The sequence below is a fragment of the Monodelphis domestica genome, chromosome 2 (genome assembly GCF_027887165.1).
Source record: "Monodelphis domestica isolate mMonDom1 chromosome 2, mMonDom1.pri, whole genome shotgun sequence".
Classification (NCBI taxonomy): domain Eukaryota; kingdom Metazoa; phylum Chordata; class Mammalia; order Didelphimorphia; family Didelphidae; genus Monodelphis; species Monodelphis domestica.
The window spans coordinates 30,852,474-30,870,993 of NC_077228.1; the positions used below are offsets into that span (position 1 = coordinate 30,852,474).

The 18,520-nt window shown below is 40.3% G+C and overlaps 1 protein-coding gene across 1 annotated transcript in view; it reads right to left on the reverse strand.

Annotated features, from left to right (window-relative positions):
* LOC100023558 (cytochrome P450 4X1-like) overlaps window positions 1–18,520 on the reverse strand; it is a 31,663-nt gene that overhangs the window by 4,342 nt on the left and 8,801 nt on the right. Inside the window, exons 4-10 of the mRNA XM_056815182.1 lie at window positions 14,210–14,337; window positions 13,289–13,413; window positions 13,049–13,200; window positions 11,726–11,832; window positions 10,560–10,750; window positions 3,004–3,137; window positions 924–988 (exon numbers count right to left, since the gene is read on the reverse strand). Coding sequence (XP_056671160.1) covers window positions 924–988; window positions 3,004–3,137; window positions 10,560–10,750; window positions 11,726–11,832; window positions 13,049–13,200; window positions 13,289–13,413; window positions 14,210–14,337 — 902 coding nt within the window. The remainder of the gene's footprint in view (window positions 1–923; window positions 989–3,003; window positions 3,138–10,559; window positions 10,751–11,725; window positions 11,833–13,048; window positions 13,201–13,288; window positions 13,414–14,209; window positions 14,338–18,520) is intronic.

Consider the following 18,520-nt stretch of genomic DNA (forward strand, 5'->3'; position numbering starts at 1 on the left):
TATATTTGCTTTTCTTGTTCAAGACTATGTTAGGAAGGCCTATGCTAAAGATCAATCTGTTGGCTGATTGCAAAAGGAAAACCCACTGGTGGGGGCTTATAAGTTAGTATTTAGGAGAATTGACACCTCTCTAAGTTTTCTGGGAATATTAACATACACTTGATGGGTGATGGTGTGGATTAGGTAACTGAACCCTGAGGGAGTGTTGCAGAGGAAGTGTTTTCCCTTTCATATTGCTTCCCCTGACACCATTCTCTGAAACTTTGCAATACTGTGGAGGTGTTCTTGGGTTCTTGAAGGTTTTGGCAGTGAAATAAAAGGTGTTGATGGTTCTAATAAGCTATGTACACTTCAGCTATGGACCTGACAACAGACTTTGTGTTCATGCTCTGGTAATCAGCCTGGGTCAGGGGAGAAAAGCTCATCATCAGACATTTGATTTTAGATGTGGATTTTTTTCAGCTCAAATGACTTATGAAGATCAATTGTGAGGGGAGGCAATGATTTATGACCATGATATGTAGGAAGTACCTCTTTTGGGGTTCAGTTAAGTATAATTAATAGAGTGAATACTTCATGATTGATGCCTGTGAGGGAATGACTTACTTTGATGAAAATCACTATAGTCATTACAATAATCCCTAGTCTGATGGAATTTATTAAGAACCTACTATTTATCAGGCACTATACTAAGTCTTGGATCATAAATAAATGTTCTTCTAGATTAATGAATACAAGGCAACTTAGAGGTTATCAAGTCCACCTCCTTCATTTTATAAAAGAGGAAATAAGGCTTAGAGGGGTTAAGAGAATGGTTTGTCTAACAATACAGACCCTCAGAACTATTTCATGTATGTAGAAAGAGCAATCTTCAGCTGTCAAAAAGGTTTGCATGCCATTGCTTTTGTCAGGAATAATCATACCTTTGGGTTTTCCCAGATTGCAGGGTTGTAGTGCAGAGCCCAGATGTTTATGGTCACAGTCGTGTCTAAGAGGACAGAAGGAGAAATAGAAGGAGAAAAGGGAGAGAGAAAGAAGGATTGAGAGATTGATTAACTACCTTAGAAGCTTTGTACCTTGGGATATAAACAGAAACAGTTTTTGATGTTTGGGAATTTTAATCTAGCTGAGGGATACAACACATACTTACAAACACATATATGTATATACATTTTAATTGATTGATATAGATAAATATTTGGGTATAGATATGCTATAAAAACAACACATAGGAAGGATGATTTTGTGGGGTTGGATAAAGCATTTGTGGGGACCAAGAGAGATGTAGAAAGTGGTATTTGAGTGACATCTTGATAGAACCTAGGAATTCTTAGAGGTGGAAAAGAGGAGGGGACTCATTAGAAGCCTGAGGTCAGCTTGTGCATAAGGACAGGAGATAGAAGAGCAGTCAGAATGTCTTTTCCCTGAAGACTTCCTAGAACTCTTTGCAACCTGTGCACGCCCCTTCCCATCATGACTAGCTATTTTTCATTCTTCCTTACTGTGATCCCATTCTACTTTGCATTTAGTATCTTGGGCATATAGTGCCCTCTCTATGAACACTGTTGTTTCATGTATGTTCTATGTGCCTGGGACATCCCTACTGTGCACTGCTGTGTAAAATCCCCAGATCGGGGGCAGGACTGGGACCAGAATCCCCCAGGTAAGTGTGAAGGAAAATAAGAGAGGAATCACAAAGGTTGAAATTAGAAGGGCCTCACCTAAAGATATGGGTGAAGGGAAAGATAAGGATCAAAAACACAAACACAGTGTTGAGTCAGAAGGGTTTTGCCTTGCTGATGGCAGGCAAATACAGTTTATTGCATGCTGCTAACAACTTTTAAAGGTACAGATCACAAAGAATGAAAGCATTCCTTTGATATAGGTCCTTGGGAAAGTGCTGAGACAGTCCTTGGGAAAGTGCAACAAGGATGATAGATATGACACCTGGTGAAGGATAAGGATTCCAGGAATTAGGGTGAGAGAATATTTCCAAGAAATGTAGATAAGCACTTGGGATAAGATAATGATTCAAGCACCATCTAGGGTTCATGGAATAGTCAGCAACATGTCTTTGCCAGCAATAGACATGTATTACTATGAGAGGCCTAAAAAAGGGAGGGAGAGGGAACTTGGGCTCATTCTCAGACAGACTCTGAGTTTCAACCTCTTGACAGAGGGCACTCTGATCTTTATCTTAGATGGGCTCCAAGTTATCAACCTCTGACACTGCTGAATTCTAAAACCATCAGTGTCGGTGTCTTCTCCTATGCTTTAAGCTCTATGATGACCAGCATAGGATTAGGATCATGGGAGGCACTGAGCAAATCAGGATTAATTTCAAAAGTATCATCTAAGCCTGAAGAAGAAATGACTCAGAGTTAATAGGACCATTGTCCTCAACTACCCAAAGGCTTGTCATGTAGAAGACAAATTAAACTTTTCCTGCTTTTCCCAAAGAGAAGATCTAGGAGGGTAGGGAGGATAGTGGAGAGGGTAGAAGGGTAAGGGTATCACATAGAGGCTAATATAGACCTGATAGAGAGAAAAGCTTCCTAATTGTTAGACCCAAGCCTAAGTAGAAGGGCTTATCTCTGGAGGTTGTAGGTTCTCTTCCTTGAAACCTTCAGTCAGTCAGAGGGGGAAAAAAAATACTTGTTGAAGACAATGTAAAGAGGATTCTTATATAGGTCCAGTTTGGATGGGTTAGCTTCTAAGGAGGTCCCTTACACCTGTGAGTTTCTGTGCTTCTGGAAAGTTTCTATCTTCCCTGGAAACTGGCTACCATGACTTTGCTTCTTTGCTCCAAGTTTATATGGTGCCTCTGAAAAAAAATCAGTCCTTAACTGAGTCCTTAGCATGTATCCAGATCTGATCCAGGAATTTTTAGTGTCCTTCTCTGGTTTGACAAGAAACCCAACAACTCAGTGACTCCATTTCTTCTGGTCCTCAAGACCACCACTTATAAAGGAAAGTGAATTTAGTGGGTAGATAGGGACATACCTGAAGGTAAAGTCTGTCCATCTGGGAAAGTGATGGGCTGGTTGAGTGTCCTGGCTACTTTGGGGATAGGTGAATACATGCGGAAGGATTCTTTGATGCACATGGTGCTGTAAGTCATCTGGGTAAGATGGTCCCTGTGAGGAAGCACAGATAGGAAAGAGGAAGGAAGGAAAGGGATTAACTAGGGTTTCCTTTATCTCTATAAGGACTGGCATAATTTCAGCATTCCACACATAGATATATGCCCATAATCTCATAATTGCAAGGAACTTCAGAGTCATGCTAATCCAAACCTCATCTGAAAAAGAATCTAGGACAGACTCTAACAAATCTATCTTTGTGGTCACCCTGGACAAAAGTAACTTGGCTTCGATCAGTCCTCTCCTTGACCCATTCTCATCTCCCAATTTGGTTTTATAGTCTTTGGCTCATTTTGTACAACGCCTTTGTATAGCTGAGCAGAGAGAAGTGGGAGAGCCAGACAACTCAGCTCAACAACTTTGATTTAAACAGAGAACAGGTTAGAAAAGACGGTCACTTTGAAAGCTGATATTCCTCATTCCTTGCATGCTCTGGTTAAGAGCAAGTAAAGCCAGGCCTGATGAGAAAAGCCAGTTTCCTAACTTCTGCTACATCAGATCGTTGCCAGAGGGCTAACTTGGTTTGCATGTTCTTAGTTCCTAGAATATCAGGCTTCTAGTTAAAGGGCTTTGGTTCCATTCTGGTTTCTGCCACAGAGTCACAAATCATTTATCTGTCCTAAGCCTTAGTTTCCTTAGCAGTAAAATAGGGAGAATAATCTTTGCTCTCATTCCCTCAAGATTGTCCTGAGGAAAATACATTGGGGGTAGCTACGTGGCTCAGTGGATTGAAATGCAGGCCTAGAGGTAGGAGGTTCTAGGTTTAAATCTGGCTTCAGACACTTCCTAACTATGTGATCCTAGGCAAGTCATTCAACCCCCATTGCCTAACCTTACCTACTGCCTTGGAACAGATAAACAGTATTGATTCTAACAAATAGGTTAGGGTTTAAAAATGCTTTGTAAACCATAAAGGACTTTCAAAATGAGAGTTATTGACAGAAAAGGAAACCAAGACTACAGTTCAAAGTAAAATTAAAACCAATTTTGAATATGTTCCATAATTAATTGCTTCCATTATTAATAACAAAAATAATATTGCTTCCATTATTAATAACAAAAATAATATAGTATTAAAGGAATACTTTGAAGTGAAGGTTTAGGATTAGGATGGATATTAATTAAGTCAATATATATTAAAAAAGCATTGAGTATAAAAAGCAAGGTAGACTAATGGATTCAGAGAGTCTTGGGTTCAAATTTCACTTTTGTCAGCAGTTGTGAGATCCTATCCCAATCCCTTAAACTCTTTAAGACCCCATTTTCTCAGCTGTAAAATGGTGAAAGTAAGAATACTTGTCTCATGGGATGGTTGTAAGGATCAAAGGAAATAATATAAACCTCTTTGTCTATTATCTACACATTTTTAGTATGCATTAAATTTAACATAGTAGTATAACACTTCTCAGGCTTTCTGTGTGCTCTCCTGAATGTTTTTCTGCCATGTTCATGTGTTGTTTAGTATTTCATTAAAGCTCTTTTTATTTTCTTCCTTTTTAAATATCACCTTATTATTCTCTCTATTTTTCCTCTTCTGATTCTTTCTCTTCAAATGACAACTATCCGGTTGACAAATAAGGATAACCAAGCCAAACAAATAGGGCTCATTCTGAAAAGGTGTGAAGCAAGCTTCATCAAGAATCTTCCCAAGAATATGTTTCTCTCTGGCCTCTGACAAATATTAGGTGTTGTCTTTCTTGTCTTCACAATAGGTAGAGGGGGGGGGGGGAGAGAGAGAGAGAGAGAGAGAGAGAGAGAGAGAGAGAGAGAGAGAGACAGAGAGAGACAGAGAGAGACAGAGAGAGACAGAGAGAGACAGAGAGAGACAGAGAGAGACAGAGAGAAGCAGAGACAGAGACAGAGACAGAGAGAGAGAGAGACAGAGACAGAGAGACAGAGACAGAGAGAGAGACAGAGAGACAGAGACAGAGACAGAGAGAGACAGAGAGAGACAGACAGAGACAGACAGAGAGAGAGAGAGACAGAGAGACAGAGAGACAGAGAGAGAGACAGAGAGAGAGTGAGAGAGAAAGAGAGAGAATTTGGAATTCAAAATAAAAAGGAATGTTAAAAAAAGTGGGAAAGGTCTTTTAGGAGCAGTTAGAAGAACTAGAGTTTAGCTCCTCCACCCAACTTCTCCATAAAGATCTAGAAAACACTAGATTAAATTCTAATAGGAAAATTTAAGAAAAATTCAGAAGTAATTTTTCCAGCACAAGTTGGCATAAGGAGACATACAGAAAGCCCTGTGGACACTGAGGGTGAGGTCTGGCCTAAGGGCATTGTATGGAAAATTACAGAGCCCAAGAACTGAAAGACTGAGCATCAGGGGTAGGAAGAGATCCAGTAGATCTCTACGATAGTACAGGATCCAGGAATGGGTGCTATCTGGCAGCTTTGCTATCTACTGCCTGATTCTGAGTTGGGCTGAAGGGGTGCTGGAAGGAGTTGTCATTAGTATACCCCTAGCAATGTACTGTCCAAAAGATAAGCTGGAGAACAAACGGTAGCTGTTGGGTTCTAATCCTAGGAAGAGAGCAGGGACTCAATTCTCCCTTTGAACTAGGAGAGGAAACAGGTCACAGACCAAAAGAAATCCTGTGGTTCTGTTACTCTGAATATGCAGTCTTCCAGCAAGCTAATAGTGGCGGAGTCCTGTAACAGTCTACTGACACTTCCAGACAAGGATAAACTGACTGACCCAAACCTGAGTTGGGAACTCAGAATTCAGACCAAGAGAACAGTGAGCAGACTTTGTCATGGAGCATCTTGCATTAGGAGAACTGAAAGCTTTCAGGCTCCAAAGCAGCGTGTGTGTGTGTGTGTGTGTGTGTGTGTGTGTGTGTGTGTGTGTGTACAGAAACTGAATTTGGACTTCCTCCCACTCAAGTACATAAAGCCCAATACTAATATAAACTCCAAAGTCAATAATTATGCTGGAGAAATGAGCAAACAAAAAAAGATTCCTACCATAAAGAGGTAGTATGCAACAAGGAAGTTCTTGACACAAACCCAGAAGAAGAGAATGACTCAAAATTATGAGTGAAGGCCAAAATAAAGATGCAACTGGGACACAAGTCTAGCTAGAATTACCAGCACAGTTAAAGCAAGAGATAAAAAATAAATAAAAGGGAGATAAAAACGAGAGAGGCAAAATGAGAAACAAGGAAGGAAAGCAATGAAAGGAAGATCTGAAAAGAGAATTAAAAGCTTGGAACAAGAGGTAGAGAACCTCATCCAAGAAAATAAACTTCTTGAAAGTTAGAATTGACCAAATATAATCCAATGATTCTGTGAGACATTAGGAAATTAAAAAAAAAAGAGCACCAAAAAAGAACATGTGAAGTATTGCATACTAAAAACAACTGACTTGGAAAACTTCTTGAGGAGTGATAATTTAATAATCATTGGACTACTAGGAAGCCATGATCCCTCCAAAAAAGAACATAGATACATTTCAAGAAATATTAAGACAACTGCCCAGGTTTCCCAGTGCTACAAGCAAGCAAAGTAGAAATTGAAGGAAACCACTGTTCATTTTCTGAAAGAATCCTCAAAGTGAAATTTTCCACAAATATTATATTCCCCTGGTCAAAAAATAAAAACATCTAGGAAGAAGGAATTCAAGTACTGAGGAACCAAGTACCAGAATTACCCCAAACTTGGCAGTTAATTCTTTTTTTTTTTTTAACCCTCAGCTTCCATCTTGGAATCAATACTGTGTATTGGTTCCAAGGCAGAAGAGTGGTAAGGGCTAAGCCATGGGGGTTAAGTGACTTGCCCAGGGTCATACAGCTGGGAAGTGTCTGAGGCCATATTTGAACCTAGGACCTCCCATCTCTAGGCCTGGCTCTCAATCCACTGACAGTTAATTCTTTAAAGTAGTAGAGAAGTTGGAATATGAAAGCAAAATGAATCTACGGTTACAATCAGGAATAATTTACCCAGAAAAACTGAGTATGATCCTTGACATATAAATACTGGGGTCAAGGGAAACACAAAAAGGGAAATGTGAATGAGTATTTACAAGGAACTAAATAAGGTTAAACTCTATATTCTCATAGGAAAAGATGATTCGTGTAATTCATTCATTCAGAAAGAAGTCTAGCATTATCTGGGGTCATAGAAAGAATTTAATTAGACAGAGGACCTGGGATTTTTTATATTAAATGATTCTAGAATGTTTTGAAGATTTCAAAAGAAGAATGACAAAGGTGGAAGAGAAATATAGTGGGAGGGAAGACGGGAGAGAAAGAATGGTGAAAAATTTCCTCACATTAAGGGGATGTAAAAGTAGAAGTCTTATAAAAACAGAAGGGAATGAGAGGGAGTGGCTAACACTTGAATCTCTCTCTCTCTCTGTCTCTGTCTCTGTCTCTGTCTCTGTCTCTCTCTCTCCCTCCCTCCCTCTGTCTCTGTCTCTCTGTCTCTGTCTCTCTTTGTCTCTCTCTCTCTGTCTCTCTCTGTCTCTGTCTCTCTCTGTCTCTGTCTCTCTCTGTCTCTGCCTCTCTTTCTCTCTCTCTCTCTCTCTCTCTCTCTCTCTCTCTCTCTCTCACACACACACACACACACACACATATACACACAGAGTTGGTTAAAATGCACTGCATCCAATAGGAAAATAGAAGGAAAAGGGGAAGGAACAACTAGAAAAAAACATATCAAGTAAAGGATTACTCAGAAGCAAACACACATAATTTCTTAAAAGGGGGGATAGAACAAAAGGGAAGAAAAAGTATAAGAGAATAGGATGGAAGAAAATAGATAATTATCAATTATAATTATGAATGATATTTTGGCTGAGTTTAGCAGTAAAATGGAGAAAGATATCAGAAATAAGAATCTAATAATATGCTGTTTACAAAAAATATAGTAAGCAGAAAGATATAAAAAGAGTGAAAATAAGAGGCTAGAATAGAGTCTATTATGCTTTAGCTAAAATAAAAAGGGTGGCACAGCAACCATCATCTGAGAGAAAAAAGCAAAAATGGACCTAATCAAAAGAGACATACTAGAAAACTGTATTTTTCAAAAAGGTGCCATAAACAATGAAATAATAGTAATATTAAGTATATTTATGTGCAGCCAAATGGTAGATCATCTACATTCCTAAAATAAAAGTTAAATAAGTTAAAGGGAGAAATAGACAGTAAAGGTATAATAGTGTGTCAAGGGCTCAATTTCATCTCTTCTACATAGATGCATCTAACTAAAAAAAAAAATAAGCAACAAGGAATTTAAGAACCTGAATAAAATTTAAGAAAAGTTAGACTTGATAGACATCTAGAGAATATTAAAAGGAGTATAATTATTTTTCATCTATGCATGGCACTTTCATAAAACTGACCATGTTTTAGGGCATAATAACCTCATAAACAAATGCAGAAAAGCAGAAATATTAAATGCATCTTTTACCAGTCATAATGCTATGAAATGAACATTAAATACATAGCCTTTAAAGCACATATTTAAAAATGAATTAGAACCTAAATAACTGAATCCTAAAGAATGAGTGTCAGAGAATAAATTATAGGAAAATCAATAATTTTTTTATAACATTGAGACATGATAACAAAATTGAGATGCAGTCAAAGCAATATTTAGGGGGCAATATTAAAATACTAAATGCTTTTCTTAATAAAAGAAAGACTAGACAAAAAAACTGGACACAACTTTTTTTAAAGCCTAAGAAAACAAGAGAAAAATCTCCAATTAAACACCAAAATAAAAATTCTGAAAATCAAAGAAGAGATTTTAAAAATTGAAAGCAAAAAGTTATTGAATTAATAAATAACTGTAAGAATTATTAAAAAAATAAAAGATAGACTGTTAGTTATCAGCTATACTACGTCACTTATTTTCAATCTCTCCCTGTTTACTGGCTCATTCCCTATGTTCCACAAAAATCCTCTGTCCTGGAAAAAACATCCTCACTTGTTTCTCCCATTCCCACTATCATCCTATATCTCTTCTGCCTTTTGTGGTTAAACTCTTTGGAAAGAGGTTACCCATGATGGCTATCTCCACTTTCTTCTCACTCACCTTAACCCCTTACAAATGGCTTCTCAACCTTATTATTGCACTGAAACTGCTCTAATTTTCAGTGATCTCTTAATTGCTAAATCCAGTGACCTTTTCTTAATGTTCTTTTTTCTTGCTCTTTCTGCAGTCTTTGGCATTGTCGGTCATTTTCTCCTTCTCCTTGATATTTTCTTATCTCCAGGTTTCCAGAGCACCACTCTCTATTGCTTCTCTTGTGTGACTACTCTTTCTCAGTCTGTCTTGCTGGATCCTCATCAAGAGTTCACCCTTTAACCATAGGTGGCCCACAGGGTTCCTCTTTGACATTGACAGTTTGTGAGTGAGGAGTGACATGGTCAGAAGCAGGGTTTGGGAATATTATTATTTTGGCAGTTCTGTGGAAGATGGATTTTGGGCAGTAAAGTCTGAATGCAGGAAAACCATTTGGGAGGTATGAGGCTGTGACAATCATTTGAGTAAAAAATAATGGAGTCCTAACTAGAGTGGAACACATGGGAATGGAGGGAAGGAGAAGAATATGAAAGATGTTGTAGAGGTAAAATTAATAAAACTTGGTAACTGATTGGTCCTGGGGTGGGAGTAGGGCAATGATTGAGTGAGAAAACAGAAAGAGGCAAAGATAATGAAGCTATAGTGGTTGTGATCTGAGTAACTAGGAGACTGGTAATCTCAGTGGGAATACTGAAGCTTGAAGGAAGGACAAGTTTGCTGCAGGAGTAGGAAACAGGAAATTCAGGGGAAGCTAGGTGACTCAGTGGATTGAGAATCGGGCCTAGAGATGGGAAGTCCTGGGTTCAAATCTGGACTCAGACACTTCCTAGCTGGGAGACCCTGGGCAAGTTGATTCTAAGACAGAAGATAAGGGTTTAAAAAAAAAGAAATTCAGTTCTGGACATGTTGAATTTGACATACCAATGGTACATCCAATGAGGAAATCATAATTATTTGTGTATTTGTCCTTTTAATGCTCCTGTAAGCTCCTTGGGAGCAGGGTTTGTGTTGTAACTATCTTTTTGTATCTTCCTTTGTCTCCAACTCAAGGTGTAGAACATAGATGATTAATGAATCTTTGTGAATATAATTAATCTTATTGCTGTACTGAGACATCTTACTAAGAGACTTCTGTCAGAGGGAATGGGGCATCTACATTTGGGGTGTGTGTGTGTGTGTGTGTGTGTGTGTGTGTGTGTGTGTGTGTGTGTGTGTGTTCCAGGGCCTTTCCTATCCTTTGAGGATATTAATCATTTCCAGTTACACTGGGACATACCAAGGGGATCTAAAGAGTTAAGCATGAATATTGCATCCTCAGTTTAAGAGGTAGGAAAAAAAAGCCAAATGAATGAGGAATCAGGATGAACTGTTTTGGACTCTCACCAGGTTATGGATTCTCCATCTTTCAGAATACCTTGGATCTCTTCTCTACATTTCTTTTGATATTCTGGGTTCATGGCCAGGCAGTATAAGGTCCAGGAGAATCCAACAGCTACAGTGTCTTGTCCTGCAAACCTGAATGTGTTTACCTCGTTTTCTAGTTCTTCATTTGTGAAGCCTCCTCCATCTTCATCCTAAAAAGGTCAAGAGTTTTTATGCAAGGGCAGCATTATGAATTCTTTCTCTCTACTAGTCATTATAATGACTAAAAGTAGAGTCATACCTATAAAGGGAGAAGCCCTCAAGCTACAAGAGGCTCTGGTTTGGGGACGCTCTTGACTTTCTGAGACCTGATGGTAATATTCCATCTAGGCTCCAAGACATGTCCATGTTCCATAATGTTCTTTCTCTCCCTTCCTCTATATTCTATACACCCCATCTTATCTGATTTGGAGGTCCAATGACTCCTGGAACGAACATGTCTTGTTACCATCTCTGGATAAGACCCCAAACTTAGGTCAGTTAGTCTAAGTGGCTTCATGCATAGAACAACTTGTTAATGAAGTCTCCTCCTTCCTTCCCTCAGATGTCCCAGAGCATTTTGCCTTCACTAACCTGATGTCCTCATGCAATACTATTATAATCACCTGATTCTTTTCCTTACTAAACTATGAGTACCTTGAGGACAGGAATTGCATTCAAATTAGTATTATACTTCCCTAAGTGGTTAGAAAAGTATTTTATGTATAACAAGCACTTAAATACTTTTATTTTTAAAGAAAATATTTTAAATCTTTACTTTCTTCTGTCTTTGTTGTTGTTGTTTTGCTAAGTATCAGTTCTAAGGCAGAAGAGTGGCAAGGAGTTAAGTGACTTGCCCAAAGTCCTCATCTAGGAAATATCTGAGGCCAGATTTGAAATAAATTCTTTTAAATGAATTAATATGTGAATGAGGTTCATGGAGAAATGGGTGAAATTTGGTCTACTTTCCACACAAACACAGCTGGGAATCTTCCTCGAACTTTTAGTTTACTATGCGATCAGGTGCCAGATGGTTTTCTAATCGAATAAAAATTCCTCAATGGCATGGAATTTTTCATTTTTGTTTGCGTCTCCAAGTGCCTAGACATATTAAATAGATGTTTCATTTTGAAGTGTCAAAGGCTTACTTTGGCTTGGAAGAGAATGTCCAGGAAATTCAGGTACTTCTTCTTTGGAACCTTGTCTTTTTCACTCTGGTTGTTGTGGAGTGCCCTCCTATGCCGGATGATCTTAGCTGTTTGGAGTGGAGGGAGGAGGAAGAATTTATTTCTCTTACATGGAAATCCTGAATTCTGCCAGTGACAAAGACCCTGAGAGACATCTGTGAGCCTCCAATGAGATGACTCAAGTAACATTTCTATGTTGTTTTCTGGCAGTGTCACTCTCTCTATGACAACATAGCCTAGTAAGCTGATTCCCAGACCCTTGAAAGACATTGAGTTTTTCTAGAAGGGGATTTTTGATTAGGCACAGGCTGGACTAAATGCTTTGGATATGCTCCCCCTCTGGTTATGATACTGTTAGTGTTAGAAATAAGCAAATTGGGAAGAAAACCAGGTTTTGGCATCACTCTTTACAGGCATGTTCTAATGCCAACACTCTTAGTTCAGGTGCAATGTTGGGATGAAGTGAGGCACTTGCAAGTCACTCAACACTTAACAAAAGAGGTTTTCTTGGCTGTCAAACAAGGATACAGTGGCATTTAGCCACAGTATCTAGATGTATCCCCCACCCCTCTCTCTATCTGGAAATGCATCTGGTCAGTACAACATCCCTTCCCCTTCCCCCCATTGGGGTATGGCCACTCATCTGGTCTGAGGAACTGACCAAGATCCAGGGGTTTCTTCTCCCTCTGGTTGGAGAGGGTGGGTGATGGGATCCTTCATTTGAGGAGGGCAGGCAGGGCATTCATCTCATAATTGCCCACCAACTATTTTCCTAGACTTTTGAAGCTCCAGAAACTTATAATTCTGTAACATACTATTTCTTGGGAACCATAGCTCTCTTTAAGTCTATCTTCAGGGCCCATATCTTAAATGAGCTCCTTCCTAATTCTCCCTATATACTTCACCCAATGAATTTGGCTATATTTTAATTACCTTGTATCCCCTGACCCCCCACCCCTCTTCCCTACTAAGGTCTGCAAGGTCAAAGGCTTTTTCTTTCCCTTCTTTGAACCCATAAAGCCTGGTTTATAGAAGGTATTTAATACATTCTTGTATTGAATTGTATTGAGTATACTTAGTCAATCAAAGCATTATAAATCTACAACTAGAAGGACGTGAGAGGTGTCCTAGTCCAACCTCCTCATTTTGTAGATGAGGAAGTGGAGATCTAGAGATGTTAAGTATCTTGTCCAAAGTTATACAAGTAGTTATAGTCAGAGGCAGGAATTGAATCCAAGTTCTATGTCTCCACAAACAGTGATCTTTGCACATCTCTGGAAATACCTGGCTCCTCCTTTAATTCTTTGCAGGTAGTCTGGAATTCATAATGGTCAGAAGTCAGCTTGTAAATGAAATCACTGTAATAGAGGAAGGTTTCCATGCGCTTCCTCACAAGATATAGAAGTTTGTTCATATTCTGGAAATAGCTGAATAAGCTGCAAGAAAAGGAGGCATAATGTGTTAGCAGAGGATAGAGTGATGGTTAGTACTTGGTCTTCATTTTAGGTGCTAATTGACACTGACCTTTCTTCTTTATTGAAATCCTGGAGACCGAAGGTAGCTTTCAAGGAAGTGTCCAAGGACATGTAAGAGATAAAGTCAAAGACGTCTATGGAACTGTCCTTGGTTCTGAGTTTTTCCCATTTATCCTGGGTGAGGAAGATCTGTATCATCATTGCCATCCATGAATCTTTCTTTGCTTACCTATTTGCACCTGCCATTGTGTTCTCCCTCCCTCGCTCCCTCCTTTTCTCTCTCTCTCACATTCTCTGTCCCTTTCTTCCTCTCCTTTCCCCTTCCTTCCCTCTCTTCCCTCTGTGTTTGCCTCTGTCTGTCTCCTCATTTGACTCTGTCTCCCTTTTGGATTGGAATACTGGATCTGTGATTTAATAGTCATATGATCATGGACAAATGATTTTATCTTAACACTATTATAAATCTACTATAATATATGAAAAATACTACATACATTATGAACATCATATATATTAAATATTTGTAAATGTTATTTCAGTAAAAAATTTATACCTGAGCTTTAGATTACTTATTTATTTTCTGTAATAGAGATAATAATTATTCATTATCTCTTGTAAAGAGATCATAATTATTTATATCAGCTCATATTAGCTCAGTAAGGAAGATACTGGAGGCATTATCCCCATCTATCTGTAAATTAGGAATAACATTATCTCCAATATCTTCCTTACCCAGTAGTTGTGAATTTCCAGTGAGACAAGGCACTATAGATATCACAGAGACTCAGAATTTGAAGGGAATGATTGATCTTTCTTAATTCCAGTTTTTGCTGGCACCTTCAACTTTATCTCCCTTAAACATCCTAGTTCATTGCTGGACAGAGATCAGATGTTTAGGTCCTCACAAGGTTCTAGTTCTTGGTGGTTATTCAACATCTTATGAGGACCTTGGGCAATCCTGTTCCCTCACCAGCATCAGGCTGACAGTGTTCCTCATTATGTAGATGTAGTCCTTCAGGATGTTGAAGTGGAAGGCTGGGGTCAGTAGGCGCCGGTGGTAATGCCATTTCTCACCTTCTAAGCTCAGAAGGCCTTTTCCTTAAGATGACAATAGAGATTCTAACTGGGTTATACCAAGGACATCACTTTTCAGACTAAACAATGGCAAGATTTCTTTGGATTTTGTTCCTTTGTAGGTAATCTCCGCTCTTTTTCTCACTCCCCTTATTATTTTCCCCCTTCTTATAAGGGAAGGATAATAATTTTTCTAAGCATTTAATATTTTATCCATCCATTTATCATCAATCTGCTTATATCCATATCGATATCTACATCCATATTCACAGCTATATGTATATCATTAATATTTACATATTTGTGTGTATGTCTATTTATCATGACTTTTATTACTATACAAACTGCTTGTGATTTTTAAAAATAACATTTTACTTTTTTCTCCAATTGCATGTAAATTAATATTTTAGCATTCATTTTTTAAAGTTTTGAGTTCCAAATTTTCATTGTTCTGACCCTCCCTTAGAATCCTCTTCCTCTGATGCAGAGCGAGAGGAGCAGAACCAGGAGAACATTGTACACAGAGACTAATACACTGTGGTATAATCGAACGTAATGGACTTCTCCATTAGTGGCGGTGTAATGTCCCTGAACAACTTGCAGGGATCCAGGAGAAAAAAAACACCATTCATAAGCAAAGGATAAACTATGGGAGTGGAAACACCGAGAAAAAGCAACTGCCTGAATACAGAGGTTGAGGGGACATGACAGAGAATAGACTCTAAATGAACACTCTAATGCAAATACTATCAACAAAGCAATGGGTTCAAATCAAGAAAACATCTAATGCCCAGTGGACTTATGCATCGGCTATGGGGGGTGGGGGGGAGGAAAAGAAAATGATCTATGTCTTTAACGAATAATGCTTGGAAATGATCAAATAAAATATATTTAAAAAAAAAAAGAATCCTCTTCCTCACTTCCAACATCCCTCTCTCATTTCCTCCCTCAGATGGCAAGTAACCTGATATAGATTTTATATGTATGATCATGTAAAACATTTTCCCATATTAGTCATTTTGTGGAGATCTCAGATGGAAAGAAAGAAAGAAAGAAAGAAAGAAAGAAAGAAAGAAAGAAAGAAAGAAAGAAAGAAAGAAAGAAAGAAAGAAAGAAAGAAAGAAAGAAAGAAAGAAAGAAAGAAAGAAAGAAAGAAAGAAAGAAAGAAAGAAAGAAAGAAAGAAAGAAGAAAGAAAGAAAGAAAGAAGAAAGAAAGAATTGAAATAAAATATGTTTCAGCCTGTGTTTAGACTCCATTAATTCTTACTCAGAGAGTAGATGGCATTTTTCATCATGAGTATCTGGGACTGTCTTGTATCATTACCTTGCTGAGAATAACTAGGTCTTTCACAGTTGTTCATCAAGAAATATTGCTGTCACTATGCACAATGTTTTCTGGTTCTGCTCACTTTATTTTGCATCAATTTGTATGTCTTTCAAGATTTTTCTGAAATCATCCTGCTAATTATTTCTTATAAATTGCTGGTAGTTTTCATGGTTTTATTTTGTATCTTACTATCTTTAGATTCTCTGGTGATTTTCTGGAGTTTTCTGTCTAAATTATAATGCAATTACTAAATAGAAATAGTGTTTTTCCTTTTTTACATGAGTATACCTTTAATTTTTTTTATTTTTTCCCCTGCAGTTTCCTTTCCTTAATGTTATTATTAACCTTTTTAGAACTATGTCAAATAACCGTGTGGAAAGAGGGTATCAATGCTTTACTCTTACATTTATTGGAGACAAACAACTGTGAATGACCTAGTTATTCTTAGTAATGCAGTGATCCAAGATACACCCAGAGACTCATGACAAAAAATGCTCTCTGCCCTCTTAGAAAGTACTGATGGAGTCTGAATACAGAGTGAAAATTCTCTATTTCATTTAAAATTTTTTAATCTCTTCCACATAATGACTAATATGGAAAAATGTTTTACATGATTGCACATATAAAATCTATATCAGATTGCTTGCCATTTCAAGGAGGGAATTAGGGAGGGGGGTGAGAGTGAAGGAAAGAATTTAAAACTCAGAATAAAAAAAAGAATGTTAGAAAGTTTTTTTTCCATAAAATTGGAGAAAAACAAAATGAGAGGAGACCACTTTGACAGCTGAGCAGAGGATGAAGTGGAATGAGGAGACACTCGAGGAAGGCAAACCCACCAGTAGCAACTGTAATAGTTTAAGTGTGAGATGATGAGGACCAGCACCAGAGGAATGGTAATGTCAAAAGAGTGAAGGTGGTACATGAGAGAAATGTTATTATGGTCAAATCAAAAGTCCTTGGCAACAGTTTGGATATGAAGAGTGAGAGTGAGGGAGGAGTTGAGGATGAAACCTAGGTGGTGAACTTGAGTGCCTGGGAGGGTGGTGATACCCTTGGCAGAAAGAAAGAGGAGAGGAGAGGAGAGGAGAGGAGAGGAGAGGAGAGGAGAGGAGAGGAGAGGAGAGGACAGGAGAGGACAGGAGAGGACAGGAGAGGACAGGAGAGGACAGGAGAGGAGAGGAGAGGACAGGAGAGGACAGGAGAGGAGAGGAGAGGACAAGAGAGGACAGGAGAGGACAGGAGAGGAGAGGACAGGAGAGAAGAGGACAGGAGAGGACAGGAGAGGACAGGAGAGGACAGGAGAGGAGAGGAGAGGAGAGGAGAGGACAGGAGAGGACAGGAGAGGAGAGGAGAGGACAGGAGAGGAGAGGACAGGAGAGGACAGGAGAGGAGAGGAGAGGACAGGAGAGGAGAGGACAGGAGAGGAAGAGGACAGGAGAGGACAAGAGAGGACAGGAGAGGACAGGAGAGGAGAGGAGAGGACAGGAGAGAAGAGGACAGGAGAGGACAGGAGAGGAGAGGAGAGGACAGGAGAGGAGAGGAGAGGAGAGGAGAGGAGAGGTGAGGAGAGGAGGGGAGGGGAGGGGAGAGGAGAGGAGAGGAGAGGACAGGAGAGGACAGGAGAGGAGAGGAGAGGACAGGAGAGGAGAGGACAGGAGAGGACAGGAGAGGAGAGGAGAGGACAGGAGAGGAGAGGACAGGAGAGGAGAGGACAGGAGAGGACAAGAGAGGACAGGAGAGGACAGGAGAGGACAGGAGAGGACAGGAGAGGACAGGAGAGGACAGGAGAGAAGAGGACAGGAGAGGACAGGAGAGGACAGGAGAGGACAGGAGAGGACAGGAGAGGAGAGGAGAGGACAAGAGAGGACAGGAGAGGACAGGAGAGGAGAGGAGAGGAGAGGAGAGGAGAGGAGAGGAGAGGAGAAGAGAGGAGGGGAGGGGAGGGGAGAGGAGAGGACGGAGAGGACAGGAGAGGAGAGGAGAGGACAGGAGAGGAGAGGAGAGGACAGGAGAGGACAGGAGAGGACAGGAGAGGACAGGAGAGGACAGGAGAGGAGAGGAGAGGACAGGAGAGGAGAGGACAGGACAGGAGAGAAGAGGACAGGAGAGACAGGAGAGGAGAGGAGAGGAGAGGAGAGGAGAGGAGAGGAGAGGAGAGGAGAGGAGAGGAGAGGAGAGGAGAGGAGAGGAGAGGAGAGGAGAGGAGAGGAGAGGAGAGGAGAGGAGGGGAGGGGAGGGGAGAGGAGAGGAGAGGACAGGAGAGGACAGGAGAGGAGAGGAGAGGAGAGGAGAGGACAGGAGAGGAGAGGACAGGAGAGGAGAGGACAGGAGAGGAGAGGAGAGGAGAGGAGAGGAGAGGAGAGGAGAGGAGGGGAGGGGAGGGGAGAGGAGAGGAGAGGAGAGGACAGGAGAGGACAGGAGAGGAGAGGAGAGGACAGGAGAGGAGAGGACAGGAGAGGACAGGAGAGGAGAGGAGAGGACAGGAGAGGAGAGGACAGGAGAGGAGAGGACAGGAGAGGACAAGAGAGGACAGGAGAGGACAGGAGAGGACAGGAGAGGACAGGAGAGGACAGGAGAGAAGAGGACAGGAGAGGACAGGAGAGGACAGGAGAGGACAGGAGAGGACAGGAGAGGAGAGGAGAGGACAAGAGAGGACAGGAGAGGGACAGGAGAGGAGAGGAGAGGAGAGGAGAGGAGAGGAGAGGAGAGGAGAAGAGAGGAGGGAGGGGAGGGGAGAGGAGAGGACGGGAGAGGACAGGAGAGGAGAGGAGAGGACAGGAGAGGAGAGGAGAGGACAGGACGAGGACAGGAGAGAGAGGACAGGAGAGGACAGGAGAGGACAGGAGAGGAGAGGAGAGGACAGGAGAGGAGAGGACAGGA